The sequence below is a fragment of the Scardinius erythrophthalmus genome, assembly GCF_964197995.2.
Source record: "Scardinius erythrophthalmus genome assembly, chromosome: 2".
Taxonomy (NCBI): Eukaryota; Metazoa; Chordata; class Actinopteri; order Cypriniformes; family Leuciscidae; genus Scardinius; species Scardinius erythrophthalmus.
Window position 1 is genome coordinate 885665 of NC_138222.1, and position 19336 is coordinate 905000.

Genomic DNA, 19336 nt, shown 5'->3' on the forward strand with positions numbered 1-19336 from the left:
ATGGCCAGAACCAAGCAGACCGCTCGCAAATCCACCGGCGGCAAAGCCCCGAGGAAGCAGCTCGCGACTAAAGCAGCGCGGAAGAGCGCGCCCGCCACTGGCGGCGTCAAGAAGCCCCATCGGTACCGGCCCGGGACCGTGGCTCTGCGGGAGATCCGCCGCTATCAGAAGTCCACCGAGCTGCTGATCCGCAAACTGCCTTTCCAGCGGCTGGTGAGAGAAATCGCCCAGGACTTCAAGACGGACCTGCGCTTCCAGAGCTCCGCTGTCATGGCCCTGCAGGAGGCCAGCGAGGCTTATCTGGTGGGTCTGTTCGAGGACACCAACCTGTGCGCCATCCACGCCAAGAGAGTCACCATCATGCCCAAGGACATCCAGCTGGCGCGCCGCATCCGCGGAGAGCGCGCTTAAACCCGCCGCCGCCGCCGCTGTGCACGCACGCCACATCCCAACGGCTCTTTTAAGAGCCACATCACTGACCATAAACGAGACAGTTTCCACTTTAACGCTGAATATAAAGCGATAGGGTCTTATGTAGTGTGGGATCTGGATTAAGTAAAATATGAGTGGGCAAATATGAGGGCAAAACAGGGCATATGCGATTTAAGTGTGTATTTTCAGACTATAACTGTATACTGTTTACTAAAACATGCTATCGACCATTTCTGTTTCTGATCAGAGTTTATGGCTTCTGGATCAGACATCCAGTGATTAACACAACTACATGTTTCCAAAGCACATGTTTTCATTAAGCAGAAAGAAGTTGCCGGTTATAAAGAGTTTAGGTTTCTTTTCATCTTGTAAAGCGCATATCATCACATCAGCAAAACCAAGATATGAACATGAACATGTGAAAGTGAATATTAACTGGACAAGGATTTCAGATATTGCCAACTTTGTGGGGACATTCTGTCTCTATAATGTAGGATTTACCAGGAGACACACACACACAGACAGAGAGAGAGAGAGGCATAAATAGAAAAATATCACAGATGCCACTATTCGCAATTTTACTATAAACAATATTGTAATTTGATGTTTTGTTTCCCCTTTGTTTACTTTGCTAAACTTGAGGAACAGCACTGATGATTATCAGCCAGTACTACTGTAAATCATATTATCTGAACATGTATAAATATTTAATATAAAACAAGAGAAAGACTCCTGATCGGGGTGGCGGTTAAATGTTTCGCGCTCTATAGACGAATCCGACGAGCGTTCTGTGTAGGCTGCCATCTTGTGGCGACGCCATTACTCATAGATATATACACTAGATGTCGCCTGGGGGTTCTAAACATGCGTCAAAACCGCCGCCATCTTGGGACAGGGGACTTGTCATAGGAACTAGCTAGGTAACGCTGCTTTCTCCGCCTGTACTTCGAATTCATGGATAATGCCGGACTTTTGTGCTGCGTATGGATGTTCACACGAACGAAATCTAAACCAGACAGCATGGGATTACATTTACTCTGTGGATGGAAGAAGTCGAATTGTTATTTTTATAAGTTAAGTGTACATTTCTCTGCTTGGAGGAAGAAAATGAACTGTGATTCTCGCACAGGAAATTTATTGTGAATGTGCTGTACACTTTAGATATTATTTGAAATAAACCTTGTATTCAAAAATGTACAATATGCAGGAGTTGATCCTCAATACCCACTTTTGGCTGTGTTGTGCTGTGTTTTTCCTAACTTTTGATTTTTTTTTTACCGATTGTACTCAAACCTTTTATTGGAAAAAAACAGTGTGGCGCTTGTAATTCCACAAATCATATGTATGTGTACGTTTTGCACAAGGATACAGTGGGCTCAAGCGCTTGTTTCTTCCTGGGGATGGAGGTGTGGAAGCTGGAATTTGTGAAAATGTCAACTGTTTAAAGCCTTTCTTTAAACTGAATTTCGTTTTGTATAAATTGTATCTTGATTTTAATCATTTTTTCATCAAACTATTGCATGGATTTAGGCCTAATTAATACGAAGCAAATAACGAACAGACAATATAATCACAGAGGCACCCGCGCGCTCACTTGCATTGCACGTGAACTGGAGCGCATCTCATCCTAACTTAACAAAACTCAGTCTATGCCTCACACAGACATGAGAAATACATCAAATACACCAAGCTTGAAATGTCTTTAAACGAAATAATTCAAAACGAAAAGAAAAAGGCTACTCTCTGATTATGTAATCTATATGTGCATTTCTCGGCGCGTTCACTATGGCGATCGTCAACTTCATCTTTGCAGCCGAGTCGACACTGTAAGAAAACACTAGTTTATTAATAAAATAATATTAATATTAATCCGCGTGTCACCGGATTTACAAATGCTCATCTTGCTTGTTGCACGCACACATGGCTATTATGTCGAAATAACGAGATATTATGTTGAAATAACATTATTATTAATAGCCTAATACATCTTTTAGAATATTTGATTGAATGCTAAATGTTGCGCTTGTTCAATTCAATAAAATTAAAACTTTAATTGTGATCATTAAAATAATTGAATATTTAGTGGCCAGGCCAAGTTTTGCAAATTTATTTATATATTTATATATTTATTTTTATATAGTAGTGATAGTTATTTCTAAGTTTACTCAAGTGAAATAATGCGACTAAAAAACGTAGGCCTATATAGCACTATGCATTAGCCTAGGCTATATTTTGAAAAAGAAGTAGATTATCTTAATATCAAAACCTTAAATTGTCTCTGGACTGGATGATAAATACATGTCTGACCGTTGGAACGAACCAAAAAAAATTTGAAAATCGCTTTCATAACGATTTATGGTGATTTTATTTCCGTTAGACCTTTGCCTACATTGACGCTGATGCATTGAAGAGGAGGGGCTCCCCTGTTCTAAGATGGCGGCTCTATTGACGCATTCGTTCCAATGAACTGCCGTATACAAGGCGACATCTAGTGTTTATATCTATGGCCATTACTGAGCTGTTACTAGTATGTAAACAAACCTCCGTGATAACGCAAACGCACCCTCGATGACAGCTACAGCCAGGCAGTATGACTTGTTGGGTTGATGATGTTAGACAGTGGCCTCCAGTCACAGATGAAGGTACAAACGATCTTACAGATTATTTATGAAAATAGCTTGGCAATAACTATGCTAGCTAGGCAAGCTAACGAGGAAACTATTAAAAGATCTGTCCATTTGGCAACAATAAATAAATTAATGATATCAAATAAACGAATTCATGTTTTTCATTTGTGACCATTATTTATCTCATTTTCACATTTCAAAAGGAAAAGGTAAGGTACAGCTAACTGCTAGCGTTGTTGGTTCTCAGAGTGAGAGTCACAGTCAAGCAAATACAGTAATGTTACTAACGTTACTGCCCCAACGCGCCCCTTCGGTTGTTTTAAATGTATTCAAGAGTATTTTCTCCTTCGCCTGGCATCCGATGATCAACAAAATGCCAACTACAGGTCACTGATAGAGGGTCAAAAAAATTATCTGAGCTCCGTATGGGTTGGTCAAATAATGCACACTCTACCAGATGATAAATACATAGTTCTTAAAGGACCTGTCCGATTTTCACAGACCATTAACAACACTTATACTGTTCAAATAACTCGGCAGAGGAAGAATAGTAAAGTTGTAGATGTAACGTTAGTGACAGTCGTAAATCGCGGGCTGTTTATTCCAGTGGACGCAACCAAACCAATAGGAGGCAATGGCGCAACGCTACCCAGCAACAGCTCAGTAATGGCGCCCGCTTACTTTCGGTAGTTTCGCCGGATTGGTCTATATTTTGGGGGCGGGGCACGCCATGTGACGCGACGCTGGTTTCTGTCAGGTCCTGTAAGCAAGTAAAAAATGCCTCCCTTCAACATTCACCTTTCATTCTTTGTATTCACTTGATCAGTGTAACGATCTTGTCATCATGTCCGGAAGAGGCAAAGGCGGGAAAGGGCTCGGTAAAGGAGGCGCGAAGCGTCACCGTAAAGTTCTGCGCGATAACATCCAGGGAATCACCAAACCCGCCATTCGGCGTCTGGCGCGCCGCGGCGGCGTCAAGCGCATCTCCGGGCTGATCTACGAGGAGACCCGCGGTGTGCTGAAGGTGTTCCTGGAGAACGTGATCCGCGATGCCGTCACCTACACCGAGCACGCCAAGAGGAAGACCGTCACCGCCATGGATGTTGTGTACGCGCTGAAGCGGCAGGGACGCACCTTGTACGGTTTCGGGGGATAAACGCCCGAGACACGAGAACCGACGGACCAACGGCTCTTTTAAGAGCCACACACTCCCGCACTCAAAGAGCTCATGATTCAGCAGTGTCAATTATTCAGTGATTTATAAAAGACTATTCTGTGTCAAGAATAATCTAATAAACTATCGTAAGAAGATTGGCTGTATTGTATATTGATATTATTAGCACATATTCTCTACCGAACAACAGATGAGATTTAATATATAATGTGAATTGCATGTTTATCAATTTACAGATGCTAAAATGTTTTACAAAATGAACAAAGACAAGTAAGCCAGATGTGGTACCAAATTTAGTTATGTAATGTTTTTTTCTCTCTCACTGAAATAGGCTTTTATTTCCTACTGTAATTTAAACATTTTAATGGTTTCGTGAATCACTTAAGTTCTGAGGAAAAGCTGTTTTTAAAGGTAGTCTGACCGTTTTTGGTCTGTTTCTCCAAAACTCCTTCAAATGTGATTATTTTGGGTTTTAATTAAACAATATGGACAATATGTGTCTAGAACCACTTATTTTATCAAAATATTACTAAAATCAATAAATTGAAAGAGCAGGAAATGAAACGGGGAACTGTGTCGCTCAAACCAGAGCCGTTGAAAAACATTGTAATTAACGGCTCTGGTTCAAACATGGGACGGTAGGCGGGGTTATCATTTAACCGCCTGTGATTGGCCCTCGATCCGCTCGTGATGCTTTGTGTTATCCAATGAAACGCGAGTTTATGGGTTCGGCCAATGAAAACAGGCAATCAGAGGTCCCGCGTCTCCTTGTAAATTAGCATAGTGCCGCGGATAAAAGCTTCAGAGTCGCTCCTGAGTTCACACTGACTCGTCAGCGCTGAGATCATTCCTCATCATGCCTGAACCAGCCAAGTCCGCGCCTAAGAAGGGCTCCAAGAAGGCCGTTACTAAGACCGCCGGGAAGGGCGGGAAGAAGCGCAGGAAGTCCAGGAAGGAGAGCTACGCCATCTACGTCTACAAAGTGCTGAAGCAGGTTCACCCTGACACCGGCATCTCCTCCAAGGCGATGGGCATCATGAACTCTTTCGTCAACGACATCTTCGAGCGCATCGCCGGTGAGGCGTCTCGTCTCGCTCACTACAACAAGCGCTCCACCATCACGTCGAGAGAGATCCAGACCGCCGTGCGTCTGCTGCTGCCCGGAGAGCTGGCCAAGCACGCCGTGTCTGAGGGCACCAAGGCCGTCACCAAGTACACCAGCTCCAAGTAGAGCCCAGGAGGAGCACACAAAGGCTCTTTTAAGAGCCACACTTTATCCTGGAAAAGAGCTTATGCTTGCATTTGTTTGGAATCGACTCCGATATTGGAGCCACTCCATTTATTTTCAATCAAAAATGGGCTCTTCTCGTCGATAGGGTTACCACATCCAGCCGATGTCGAACCATAGGCTAAAAAAAAATAACGGAAACATTTTAGGGCTACTGAGAGTCGAGGAGTCGACTCCCCATTACTATGGTCTGTTTTAGCTAAGTACTGTTAATGTTTTTCAATTTTACTGGACCAATTTTTCTGTGGTGAATAAGGTCCAGTGTACTTAAATGACCAATGACCATGAAATTCCCCCCAAAAAACTTTATACAGACTGACATGTTTTAGTATGAATTTTTGGTGTTCGTAATGGCCAGTGAGTTGAAGACACACAAATGAAATGTATCTTATGATGTGGTTTTTACAGCAAACTCCATCTTGAATACGTATGGAGTCATATTCCGCATTTAAAATCAGATTAATCACTTCATAGGACGTCACAGGATAGTTTTAAAGAAGTGAAGATATTTGAAGCTCAAAACCGTATATATATGTAGCCTTGATCTCCAGGCCCTCTTCATTTTTTGTAATTTATTTCTATAATGTGTCTTTTAAATGTGTGATCTGTTGAGTGTTAACTCTGTGAAATGGTTTTAGATACTAAAATCATGTAAACTTAAATTAATCTTTTTTTTTAACTACAGTAATATAATATAGATTCTAGATCTTATGGTTGCAAAGTTAGGATCTAATACAGAAATCGTCTGTGTGTGTGTGCGCTGGAGAAAACTGTAGATCACACTCTAAAAATAAGTCAGAGACTTTGTAAATATGAAATTCAATAACCAGTGTTGGGGAAGTAAACGCAATACAAGTTACTTGTCACTTGAAGTAATAATCTGATTACATAACTCAGGTTTTATGTAATCAGATTATTACTTCAAATAACTAGTAAAGTAATGCATGACTTTTGTTAAATGGTTAACTCAAGTGACTGTTTTCCCATCCGTCCTTTTCATAAAAAGTAATTAATTAAAGCAATAAGTTTCTTTTTTATGGAGTAACACAATAGTTTCAAAAGCAACTTTCCGAAACACTACATACCTACACTAGTAAATCCTCTGAATGTCTCTGAAGTGGTTGTTTGAGTTGGACACGCCAAATAAAGAAATCCAACAGCTAATTTCATCCCAAATTTACAGCTTTTATTTGGTTTGACTAAAAATGTATTTTTAATATTTTTATTGAATGTAGTTAAAATGGTTGAATCCTGTTTTAATTGGATGAATCTTGTGTGAGTGGGAATAAAACGGATGTAAATGAAGAACGTATTGATGATCATGAGAGCGGACACATTTTTATTTTCATTAATTTAGACCTTTTCATGTGTGCCATGATTAATACAAAAAGTAATTGTATTCATTCAAAGTAATGTTTTTTAAATAGAAATGACTCAGTGGCTATGTGGACATGTACAATATCGTAAAGTGATGGAAATATAATAATAATAATAATTAGAATGTACATTTCCTGAAGAAAATGTGAAGTGGTGCTTGCAGTAGCAAAATTCACCACTGGGCTGATGCTGACACAATTAACATGTTGTGATACCATGATATACCATGTTTTAGCATGATTTACCACGATTTACCACATTCTAGCCTGATTAGCATGTTGCTAGCATGTTTTTAGCAAGATGCTAGCATGATTAGCATTTTGCTAGCATGTTTTTAGCTAGAAGCTAACATGATTAGCATGTTGCTAAAATGATGCTAGCTTGATTAGCATGTTGGTAGCATGATGCTAGCATGATTAGCATGTTGGTAGCATGATGATAGCATGATTAGCATGCTGCTAGCATGTTTTTAGCAAGATTCTGTTGCTAGGCGGTTGCTAGGGTGTTCTGGGTGGTTGTTATGGTGTTGCTGGGCGGATGTTAGGGCATTCTGGGTGGTTGTTAGGCGGTTACTAGGGAGTTCTGGGTGATTGCTAGGCAGTTGCTAGGGTGTTGCTAGGCGGTTGCTAGGGTATTCTGGGTGGCTGTTATGGTGTTGCTAGGCAGTTGTTAGGGTATTCTGGGTGGTTGCTAGGCGGTTGCTAGGGTATTCTGGGTGGTTGCTAGGGCGTTGCTAGGCAGTTGCTAGAGTTTTCTGGGTGGTTTCTAGGTGGTTGCTATGCAGTTGCTAAGGTGTTCTGGGTGGTTGCTAGGCCGTTGCTAGGGTATTCTGGGTGTTTGCTAGGGCATTGCTATGTAGTTACTAGGGTGTTCTGGGTGGTTGCTAGGGCGTTGCTATGTGGTTGCTAGGGTGTTCTGGGTGGTTGCTATGGTGTTGCTAGGCAGTTGCTAAGGTATTCTGGGTGGTTGCAAGGCGGTTGCTAGGGTATTCTGGGTGTTTGCTAGGGCGTTGCTAGGGTGTTCTGGGTGGTTGCTAGGCAGTTGCTAGGGTGTTCTGGGTGTTTGCTAGGCAGTTTCTAGATGTTCTGGGTGGTTGCTTGCTAGGGTATTTTTGGTGGTTACTAGAGCGTTTCTAGACGTTGCTAGGGTGTTCAGGGTGGTTGCTAAGGTATATTTGGTAGTTGCTATGGTGTGACTTGGTGGTTGGTAGTTGTCAAAGATGGTTACTATGGAGTTTTTATAAAGTTCTTAAAATCTTTAATAACGAGTATTTATTGGTTTAGGGTGGTTGCTAGGGAGCTCTTAGTGGTTGCTAGGGTGCTGTAACTGGTTGCTAGGGTGTGGCTATGAAGATTTTAGGCCATTACTTATTGGCTGCTTGATAATATAAATCCTCTGAGGGAGAGAGAGAGGGAGAGACGCAGGGCTGCCAGGCCCTTTGGAGTCTGTGTGTGTGGAAACGGCAGTTGGGATTTACATTTTTTAGAATTCCGCAATGTTAAGTCAATGGGACTTTTTTGGCTGCTTTTTCGTCCACTGTGCGAACATCGTACACCCAATCGCTTAGAAAAGTGCAGGACGAGTTACGCGCCAAACTTTTGTCCAGAATAATAAAAAGAAGAAGAAGTAGAAGAATAATAAATGCAAGAGAACACTAGTGATGCCATGCCTTTGGCGAGCACCACTAATAATAAACTTTATTTTATATAGCGCCTTTAAAGCAGCTTCTCAGGGCACTTTACACAATAATAATTAGCAAAAGAGAAAAATAAGCAATAATAAATGTAAAAAAAAAAATACACAGATAGAATACAAAGGGAAAATATATTATACTATGTTTACTATAAATAAATAAATAAAGCTTTCAAAACCCTTCGCAGATGTTGTGTAGGAATGACTGGGTGTTTCGGTTCAGTAAAGCGCGTAACCGCCTCCGTGAAGGTCAGGAGACTCGTGCGCGCGCGCCCCGTGCCCGCGCAGTGATCGAGTGCGCGCTGCGGGTGTCAGTCAGTCAGTAATGGCGGAGGAGCTGGACGTGGATTCTCTGATCTCCAGATTACTGGAGGGTGAGTAGCGCTCATCCACACCTCTCTCTCTCTCCTCGGCTTCAGGGACTCTGCGGGGTCGAGTCTGGCGGGTGTGTGCGCTCATTACAGCGGGGTTGTGTCCGAAAGGCCCGGGTGTGGGTGTGGGTGTGCGTGTGCTCGGCCTGCGACAACAAACGCGCGCTCCGGTTCAATTCACTTCAATGTCACATGATTTGAGATTTTGTGTGTTATTTCGGGACGAGAGACGTGATTCGTTGAGCATGTTTGCGTGTTTCTGTTGTCGTGTGTTATTAAAGAGTGTTTGGCTTGTTCTTGTTGTTGTAAAGTTTGTAGGCTAACGTTAACGTCAAAAATCGCCGGTTAAATAACGTTAATAAACTCTTGTAAACGTTACGCCGTTGTGTGTCTGAAAGTTCAGATCATTTCAGTGCCTTTGATCGGTGTGTTTCTAACTTGTCTTTGATCGAGTTAATGTTTATTAGCATGTTAGATGATGTCTGTCCTCACACTGTTTTGAAATGACGTCACGCCCCGCCGGTGACGTCAGCAAAACAATCCTGGAGTTATGTGAAAAATGTTGTTTATTGTGTGACGTAAACAAGCAAAACCATGCCCTGCCGGTTATGTCGAAATTATCTTATTTTATAAGTGTTACTATATTTAAAAAGCACAAAAATCATCAGTGTGAATTTACAAATATGCTAGTCATATATCAAGTGTGATTTTGCATATTATTATGTGTTTCATAACAGCTGAAGTGCAGGTGTTGAGATGATACACCTGTGTGTGTGTGTGTGTGTGTGTGTGTGTGTGTGTGTGTGTGTGTGAGTGTCTGTTTCTGTCATATGAATCAATCAACAGATATTTAGTTTAAAATATTTAACATTTCTGGGCTGTTTTGTACCGTTAAAGCTTTAGTTCACGCAAACATGAGGGTTCTGCCTTCATTTCCTCATCAGGACGTTCTTCTGCGGAAGAAGAGCGTTGGAAACACAACACTGAGGCTCATCGACTTCGGCTGTTTCGACAACAAACACTGAGACTTTCCTCAGAGTCTTCAGAACAGAGAGAGAGACGAGCGAGTAAACGATGACAGAACGATCATGCTCTTCTATTCAGGCGATTTTCAGTCATAGTCAAGCAATTTAAATATTCTGTGTAAATTCATTAATATTATGACTCAGTTAATGTGCAAGTTATTCACGATAATGTTTAAACTAGTCATGAAGTGAAGTTATGCTCTTCTGTATTCTATTGTGTTATATCGAGTGAAGCGCTTCAGGAACAAGAACACGTGTGGGCGGGGCTTGATTGTGGGCGGGGCTTGATTGTGTCTGAGGGGAATTGATTGGATGGTTGTGGTTTGCTATTGGCTGATCTCATGTGAGTGACAGGTTATAGCCCCGCCCTCGTCATCAGAGAAGAGATGCTGAAAGAGGAACTTATTCTGATTCAAGATTATTAAAACTATAATGATGTACACCCATAAATCATTTACAACAAACACTGCAATATTCCATAAAAAACAAGAATTGTCCATTTTGACTTCATGCTGAGTAAAAGTGCAGCTGTTTCAATGCACGTGTGTGTGTGTGTGTGTGTGTGTGTGGGAGATTCTCCAGAACGCCGCAAAACCTTCATCCTTCATTCCACACAAGACCTTATTTGGTTGTGTAGTGGGAAAAGAGATCTGAAAATAGCCGAGACTGGTTTTCATCAGAGCCAGAAGACAGACACACTCTCTCTCTCTCTCTCACACACACACACACACACACACACACACACACACACACACAGTTTAGTAGAGACTGTATTCCTGCATTATTACAGATGTTCGGATGTTTGTTCCTCTTCCACTGAGATCAACAGACCCAAATAAAGTCATTGTGTGAAATGTGTCCCACTCAGAGACGCGGGTCCTAACTCTTACATGTAGTTCTAGCACATTTAAGGCAATAACGAGTCATTATTAGTGATGCACTGATATGAACATTTTATCCGGTACCGATAATGCTTTATATCTGAAAGCCCATAACCGATATATTGGCTGATAAATCTAAATCCAAATTTTTATATAATTTTTGAGAGCCTGATTGCAAAAACAAAATCTCACCATTAAAATGCACGTCCCAAACACACAGTTATGATGATCTCATGATAATTCTCTGTAGCCGATATGACACATGTTGCACTTTACTGTATTTTCCTTTTTTGAAGTGATTCCAATCATATTTCAAGCAGCTCATAATCATCATGTTGAACAGTGCGCATCTGAAGCGTCTCAGCTGGAGGACATAATACATTATTTATCAGCTTTAATATATCAGACACATTCTCTTATCAGGCTGATAACATTATAAATGAACATATATCGTCCGATGTCGATATGTTTAGCGATATATTGTCGCTCCCGGGTCGACAGAATCACACGGACCGCAGATACTGATTCATATTAAATCATGACAATATTTACTTTATGGTGTTTATATCATACCTGCGAACTCATCCGCCTTCAAGTGAGGACAGTTTCTGTGGCGTTTTCTTTTTATCTTACCGTTTAATGCCTAATAAAGTGGTATTTTATGCTTTGTTTACAGAGGTAACCACTTTTTTATTAATTTTATAACTTTTTCTGTTAAAACTTGTATTATTTGAACTGTAAAGTTGTTTAAATCATAATTTTTACAATCTTTTTTATGATTTAGTGACATTACAAGAAAAAAAGAATCACTGTGTGTGTGTGTGAGAGAGAGTGTGTTGTGCCCATATAAGGTCATCATTGTGAGTCTGTGAGGAGATTTAGCCTATGTTTAAACACACACACACACACACACACACACGCACACACACACACACACACACACACACACACAGGTGGCTGTTCTCAAACAGGTTCTTTATGTTTGTGTGTTTCTGGTTTGACTGGCTCCTCCAGATTGTGTGTGTGTGTGTGTGTGTGTGTGTGTGTGTGTGTGTGTGTGTGTGTGTGTGTGTGTGTGTGTGTGTGTGTGTGTTACAGCGTCTGAAACACTTCCTGTGAGTCTGTGTTTGTCTGTTGATAGATTGATCTATCAACATCCTTTGGCCCTGGATTCTGAGTCGTATGGTTTAATTTAGTGTGTGATTTGGAAACGATCTGCATCTGCCATACATTTCAGTTATTAAATACATTCATGACATGATATACACACACACACACACACACTCTCTCTCACACAAACACACACAGCGTATGGTATCAGTTAGTAAAGTAATATGTTTATGATAATGCTGGCATGGAGTCTGTGGTCTGTCCTGCCAAATGAGTTCTCATGTTGTTCTCTCTATCTCTCTCTCTCTGTGTGTGTGTGTGTGTGTGTGTGTGTGTGTGTGTGTGTGTGTGTGTGTGTGTGTGTGTGTGTGTGTGTGTGTGTCAGTGCGAGGATGCCGTCCAGGGAAGATCGTTCAGATGACGGAGGCGGAGGTTCGGGGTTTGTGCATCAAGTCTCGTGAGATCTTCCTCAGTCAGCCGATCCTGCTGGAGCTGGAGGCGCCGCTGAAGATCTGTGGTGAGTCTGTGCCAATAGGTCCCAGTTTAGGTCCCAGTACTGGTCTCAGTACTGGTCTCTGTATAGGTCTCAGTATAGATCCCAGTTTAGGTCCCAGTACTGGTCTCAGTATAGGTCTCAGTACTGGTCCCAGTATAGGTCCCAGTATAGGTCTCAGTATAGGTCTCAGTATATGTCCCAGTACTGGTCCCAGTATAGGTCCCAGTTTAGGTCCCAGTATAGGTCCCAGTATTGGTCCCAGTATAGGTCCCAGTACTGGTCTCAGTACTGGTCTCTGTATAGGTCTCAGTATAGATCCCAGTTTAGGTCCCAGTACTGGTCTCAGTATAGGTCTCAGTACTGGTCCCAGTATAGGTCTCAGTATAGGTCTCAGTATATGTCCCAGTACTGGTCCCAGTATAGGTCCCAGTATAGGTCTCAGTATAGGTCTCAGGATAGGTCCTAGTTTAGGTCCCAGTTTAGGTCTCAGTATATGTCCCAGTACTGGTCCCAGTATAGGTCCCAGTTTAGGTCCCAGTACTGGTCCCAGTTTAGGTCTCAGTACTGGTCTCAGTATATGTCCCAGTACTGGTCCCAGTATAGGTCCCAGTGTAGGTCTCAGTATAGGTCTCAGGATAGGTCATAGTTTAGGTCCCAGTTTAGGTCTCAGTATATGTCCCAGTACTGGTCCCAGTATAGGTCCCAGTTTAGGTCCCAGTACTGGTCTCAGTTTAGGTCTCAGTATATGTCCCAGTTTAGGTCTCAGTATAGGTCCCAGTTTAGGTCTCAGTATATGTCCCAGTACTGGTCCCAGTACTGGTCTCAGTTTAGGTCTCAGTATATGTCCCAGTACTGGTCCCAGTATAGGTCCCAGTATAGGTCTCAGTATAGGTCTCAGTATATGTCCCAGTACTGGTCCCAGTTTAGGTCTCAGTATAGGTAGAAAAATAATCTTAATTGAAACGGACACGAGATTATTATGTTTTACCCCATTGGCAGATGGTTTTGCTTGTTTAAGCAAACACTCATTTCATTTAGATTTTTCCCCAGAAAGTAATATCTTATGGGATGTTACTCGTCTAGTAAATGCTTCTCGGTTTAAGAATGTTTAGATATTTGGACTGGAAACAAGACAAACATACTGAGTAAGAAAAGCATGTTTTGCAGTGTAATGACTGGTGATGATGTTGATGTGTGTGTCAGGTGATATCCACGGCCAGTACACAGATCTCCTGAGGCTCTTCGAGTACGGCGGGTTCCCCCCCGAGGCCAATTACCTGTTCCTGGGGGATTACGTGGACCGAGGCAAGCAGTCTCTGGAGACCATCTGCCTCCTGCTGGCCTACAAGATCAAGTACCCGGAGAACTTCTTCCTGCTGCGGGGGAACCACGAGTGCGCCTCCATCAACCGCATCTACGGCTTCTACGACGAGTGTGAGGAACATTCATCCTCACACACACATCTGCATCCTCACACACACATCTGCATCCTCACACACACATCTGCATCCTCACACACACATCTGCATCCTCACACACATCTGCATCCTCATACACACATCTGCATCCTCACACACATCTGCATCCTCACACACACATCTGCATCCTCACACACACATCTGCATCCTCACACACATCTGCATCCTCATACACACATCTGCATCCTCACACACATCTGCATCCTCATACACACATCTGCATCCTCATACACACATCTGCATCCTCACACACACATCTGCATCCTCACACACACATCTGCATCCTCACACACACATCTGCATCCTCACACACACATCTGCATCCTCTCACACACATTTGCATCCTCACACACATCTGCATCCTCACACACACATCTGCATCCTCACACACACATCTGCATCCTCACACACACACACACACACATCTGCATCCTCACACACACATCTGCATCCTCACACACACATCTGCATCCTCACACACACACACATCTGCATCCTCACACACACACATCTGCATCCTCACACACACACATCTGCATCCTCACACACACACATCTGCATCTTCACACACACACACACACACACACATCTGCATCCTCACACACACATCTGCATCCTCACACACACATCTGCATCCTCACACACACACATCTGCATCCTCACACACACATCTGCATCCTCACACACACATCTGCATCCTCACACACACACACATCTGCATCCTCACACACACACACATCTGCATCCTCACACACACACATCTGCATCCTCACACACACACATCTGCATCTTCACACACACACACACACACACACACACACACACATCTGCATCCTCACACACACATCGGCATCCTCACACACACATCTGCATCCTCACACACACACATCTGCATCCTCATACACACATCTGCATCCTCACACACACATCTGCATCCTCACACACACATCTGCATCCTCACACACACATCTGCATCCTCACACACACATCTGCATCCTCACACACACACATCTGCATCTTCACACACACACACACACACACACACACATCTGCATCCTCACACACACATCGGCATCCTCACACACACATCTGCATCCTCACACACACACATCTGCATCCTCATACACACATCTGCATCCTCACACACACATCTGCATCCTCACACACACATCTGCATCCTCACACACACATCTGCATCCTCACACACACATCTGCATCCTCACACACACACATCTGCATCTTCACACACACACACACACACACACACACACACACATCTGCATCCTCACACACACATCGGCATCCTCACACACACATCTGCATCCTCACACACACACATCTGCATCCTCATACACACATCTGCATCCTCACACACACATCTGCATCCTCACACACACATCTGCATCCTCACACACACATCTGCATCCTCACACACACATCTGCATCCTCACACACACACACACACATCTGCATCCTCACACACACACATCTGCATCCTCACACACACATCTGCATCCTCATACACACACATCTGCATCCTCACACACACATCTGCATCCTCACACACACATCTGCATCCTCACACACACATCTGCATCCTCACACACACACACATCTGCATCCTCACACACACATCTGCATCCTCACACACACACACATCTGCATCCTCACACACACATCTGCATCCTCACACACACATCTGCATCCTCACACACACATCTGCATCCTCACACACACATCTGCATCCTCACACACACACACATCTGCATCCTCACACACACATCTGCATCCTCACACACACATCTGCATCCTCATACACACACATCTGCATCCTCACACACACATCTGCATCCTCACACACACATCTGCATCCTCACACACACACATCTGCATCCTCACACACACACATCTGCATCCTCACACACACATCTGCATCCTCACACACACATCTGCATCCTCACACACACATCTGCATCCTCACACACACACATCTGCATCCTCACACACACATCTGCATCCTCACACACACATCTGCATCCTCACACACATCTGCATCCTCACACACACACACACACACACACACACACACACACACATCTGCATCCTCACACACACATCTGCATCCTCACACACACATCTGCATCCTCACACACACACATCTGCATCCTCACACACATCTGCATCCACACACACACACACACACACACACACACACACACACACATCTGCATCCTCACACACACATCTGCATCCTCACACACACATCTGCATCCTCACACACACACACATCTGCATCCTCACACACACATCTGCATCCTCACACACACACACATCTGCATCCTCACACACACATCTGCATCCTCACACACACATCTGCATCCTCACACACACATCTGCATCCTCACACACACATCTGCATCCTCACACACACATCTGCATCCTCACACACACACACATCTGCATCCTCACACACACATCTGCATCCTCACACACACATCTGCATCCTCATACACACACATCTGCATCCTCACACACACATCTGCATCCTCACACACACATCTGCATCCTCACACACACATCTGCATCCTCACACACACATCTGCATCCTCACACACACATCTGCATCCTCACACACACACATCTGCATCCTCACACACACACATCTGCATCCTCACACACACACATCTGCATCCTCACACACACATCTGCATCCTCACACACACATCTGCATCCTCACACACATCTGCATCCTCACACACACACACACACACACACACACACACACACATCTGCATCCTCACACACACATCTGCATCCTCACACACACATCTGCATCCTCACACACACACATCTGCATCCTCACACACATCTGCATCCACACACACACACACACACACACACACACACACACACACACACACACACACACACACATCTGCATCCTCACACACACATCTGCATCCTCACACACACATCTGCATCCTCAGAGTACAGTAGTGTACAGTAGAGTACAGTTGTGTACAGTATCGTACAGTAGTGTACAGTATAGTAAAGTAGAGTACAGAAGTGTACAGAAGTGTACAGTAGAGTACACACATCTGCATCCTCACACACACATCTGCATCCTCACACACACATCTGCATCCTCATACACACACATCTGCATCCTCACACACACATCTGCATCCTCACACACACATCTGCATCCTCACACACACATCTGCATCCTCACACACACACACATCTGCATCCTCACACACACATCTGCATCCTCACACACACACACATCTGCATCCTCACACACACATCTGCATCCTCACACACACACACACACACACACACACACACACATCTGCATCCTCACACACACATCTGCATCCTCACACACACACATCTGCATCCTCACACACATCTGCATCTGCATCCACACACACACACACACACACACACACATCTGCATCCTCACACACACATCTGCATCCTCACACACACACACACACACACATCTGCATCACACACACATCTGCATCCTCACACACACACACACACACACACACACATGTGTGTGTGAGGATGCAGATGTGTGTGTGTGTGTGTGTGTGTGAGGATGCACACACACATGTGCATCCTCAGAGTACAGTAGTGTACAGTAGAGTACAGTGGTGTACAGTAGCGTACAGTTGTGTACAGTATCGTACAGTAGTGTACAGTATAGTAAAGTAGAGTACAGAAGTAAAGTAGAGTACAGAAGTGTACAGTAGAGTACAGCTGTGTACAGTAGTGTACAGTAGTGTGCAGTAGAGTACAGTAGTGTGCAGTAGAGTACAGTAGTGTACAGTAGTGTACAGTAGCCTACAGTAGAGTACAGTAGCCTACAGTAGCGTACAGTAGAGTACAGTAGTGTACAGTAGCCTACAGTAGAGTACAGTAGCCTACAGTAGCGTACAGTAGCGTACAGTAGAGTACAGTAGCATACAATAGCGTACAGTAGAGTACAGTGGTGTACAGTAGAGTACAGTAGTGTGCAGTAGAGTACAGTAGTGTGCAGTAGAGTACAGTAGTGTGCAGTAGAGTACAGTAGTGTACAGTAGAGTACAGTAGAGTACAACTGTGTGCAGTAGTGTACAGTAGCCTACAGTAGAGTACAGTAGTGTACAGTAGAGTACAGTAGCGTACAGTAGAGTACAACCGTGTACAGTAGAGTACAGTAGTGTGCAGTAGAGTACAGTAGTGTGCAGTAGAGTACAGTAGCGTACAGTAGAGTACAACTGTGTACAGTAGTGTACAGTAGCCTACAGTAGAGTACAATAGTGTACAGTAGAGTACAGTAGTGTACAGTAGAGTACAACCGTGTACAGTAGAGTACAGTAGTGTGCAGTAGAGTACAGTAGTGTGCAGTAGAGTACAGTAGTGTACAGTAGAGTACAGTAGTGTGCAGTAGAGTACAGTAGTGTACAGTAGAGTACAGTAGTGTGCAGTAGAGTACAGTAGTGTGCAGTAGAGTACAGTAGTGTACAGTAGAGTACAGTAGTGTACAGTAGCCTACAGTAGAGTACAGTAGTGTACAGTAGAGTACAGTAGCGTACAGTAGAAGGCACCGCTGTTCTTCAGGATTAAAGAACAATAGGATACAGGAGACGGAAGTTCAACACTCTTATTTCTAAATCTAATCTAAAGTAATTTTTGCTTATTAGTATGGTTAAATTAGATCATTGAAGGTATGCAGCATTGGTTAATAATGTGAGAGTAAATACAAATATAATTCTGTAATTTAATATAGTTAATTATTAATTTTTTGCGTAAAATTCTGCGATTTGCATTTTACTGTTATTAATTTTAAGGAATACTGAATGTTTTCGTGCAAGTGAGACGAGTAAATGCATGTTCACATTTAGTCTAGAACTAAAATAACCATCATGTTCACACACACACACACACACACACACACACACACACACACCTCCTCACTTTATTTCTCTCAACATGAGGACAGGAGAGCTGTCAGTCAATAAATGTGAAAAAGTAACTAGTGTTTTGTTGTAAATTAGAAAAGTAATGCGTTATTTTACTAGTTACTTAAAAATGTAATCTGATTACATAATTCAAGTTACTTGTAATGAGTAACACACAACACTGGTCAAGAAAATGTGAAACCCTGATTGTTTTCTTTGATTGGAGGGTGAAATATTGACAGCTGGACTTTCCTCGAGCGCTCCGTGAGATCAGTGTTTAACAGCGGTCTGGTGTTTGTGTTCCTCAGGCAAACGCAGGTTTAACATCAAACTGTGGAAGACGTTCACCGACTGCTTCAACTGTCTGCCGATCGCAGCCATCGTCGACGAGAAGATCTTCTGCTGTCACGGAGGCAGGTTTCCACGGCAACAC

General features: G+C 43.2%; 4 protein-coding genes across 4 annotated transcripts in view; all 4 read left to right on the top strand.

Annotated features, from left to right (window-relative positions):
• On the top strand, positions 1 to 411 carry LOC308707761 (histone H3.2; the record flags this gene model as incomplete). Its single annotated transcript, XM_081394416.1, has 1 exon — positions 1 to 411. One exon carries the CDS (start codon positions 1 to 3, stop codon positions 409 to 411), a length of 411 nt encoding a protein of 136 aa, XP_081250542.1.
• Positions 412 to 3896: 3485 nt separating this feature from the next.
• LOC308687247 (histone H4) lies at positions 3897 to 4400 on the top strand. Its single transcript, XM_081359614.1, has one exon. The coding sequence runs from the start codon at positions 3904 to 3906 to the stop codon at positions 4213 to 4215; it is 312 nt and encodes a 103-aa protein (XP_081215740.1). The 5' UTR covers positions 3897 to 3903; the 3' UTR covers positions 4216 to 4400.
• A 674-nt stretch (positions 4401 to 5074) lies between these two features.
• LOC308687162 (histone H2B-like) lies at positions 5075 to 5464 on the top strand (the record flags this gene model as incomplete). The annotated part of the gene is made up of 1 exon (XM_081359447.1): positions 5075 to 5464. The coding sequence occupies exon 1, from the start codon at positions 5090 to 5092 to the stop codon at positions 5462 to 5464; it is 375 nt and encodes a 124-aa protein (XP_081215573.1). The 5' UTR covers positions 5075 to 5089.
• Positions 5465 to 8783: 3319 nt separating this feature from the next.
• LOC308679893 (serine/threonine-protein phosphatase PP1-beta catalytic subunit-like) overlaps positions 8784 to 19336 on the top strand; it is a 21335-nt gene continuing 10782 nt past the window's right edge. The window contains exons 1-4 of the mRNA XM_081347741.1: positions 8784 to 8964; positions 12363 to 12494; positions 13677 to 13907; positions 19212 to 19316. Coding sequence (XP_081203867.1) covers positions 8916 to 8964; positions 12363 to 12494; positions 13677 to 13907; positions 19212 to 19316 — 517 coding nt within the window. The 5' untranslated portion in view covers positions 8784 to 8915. The remainder of the gene's footprint in view (positions 8965 to 12362; positions 12495 to 13676; positions 13908 to 19211; positions 19317 to 19336) is intronic.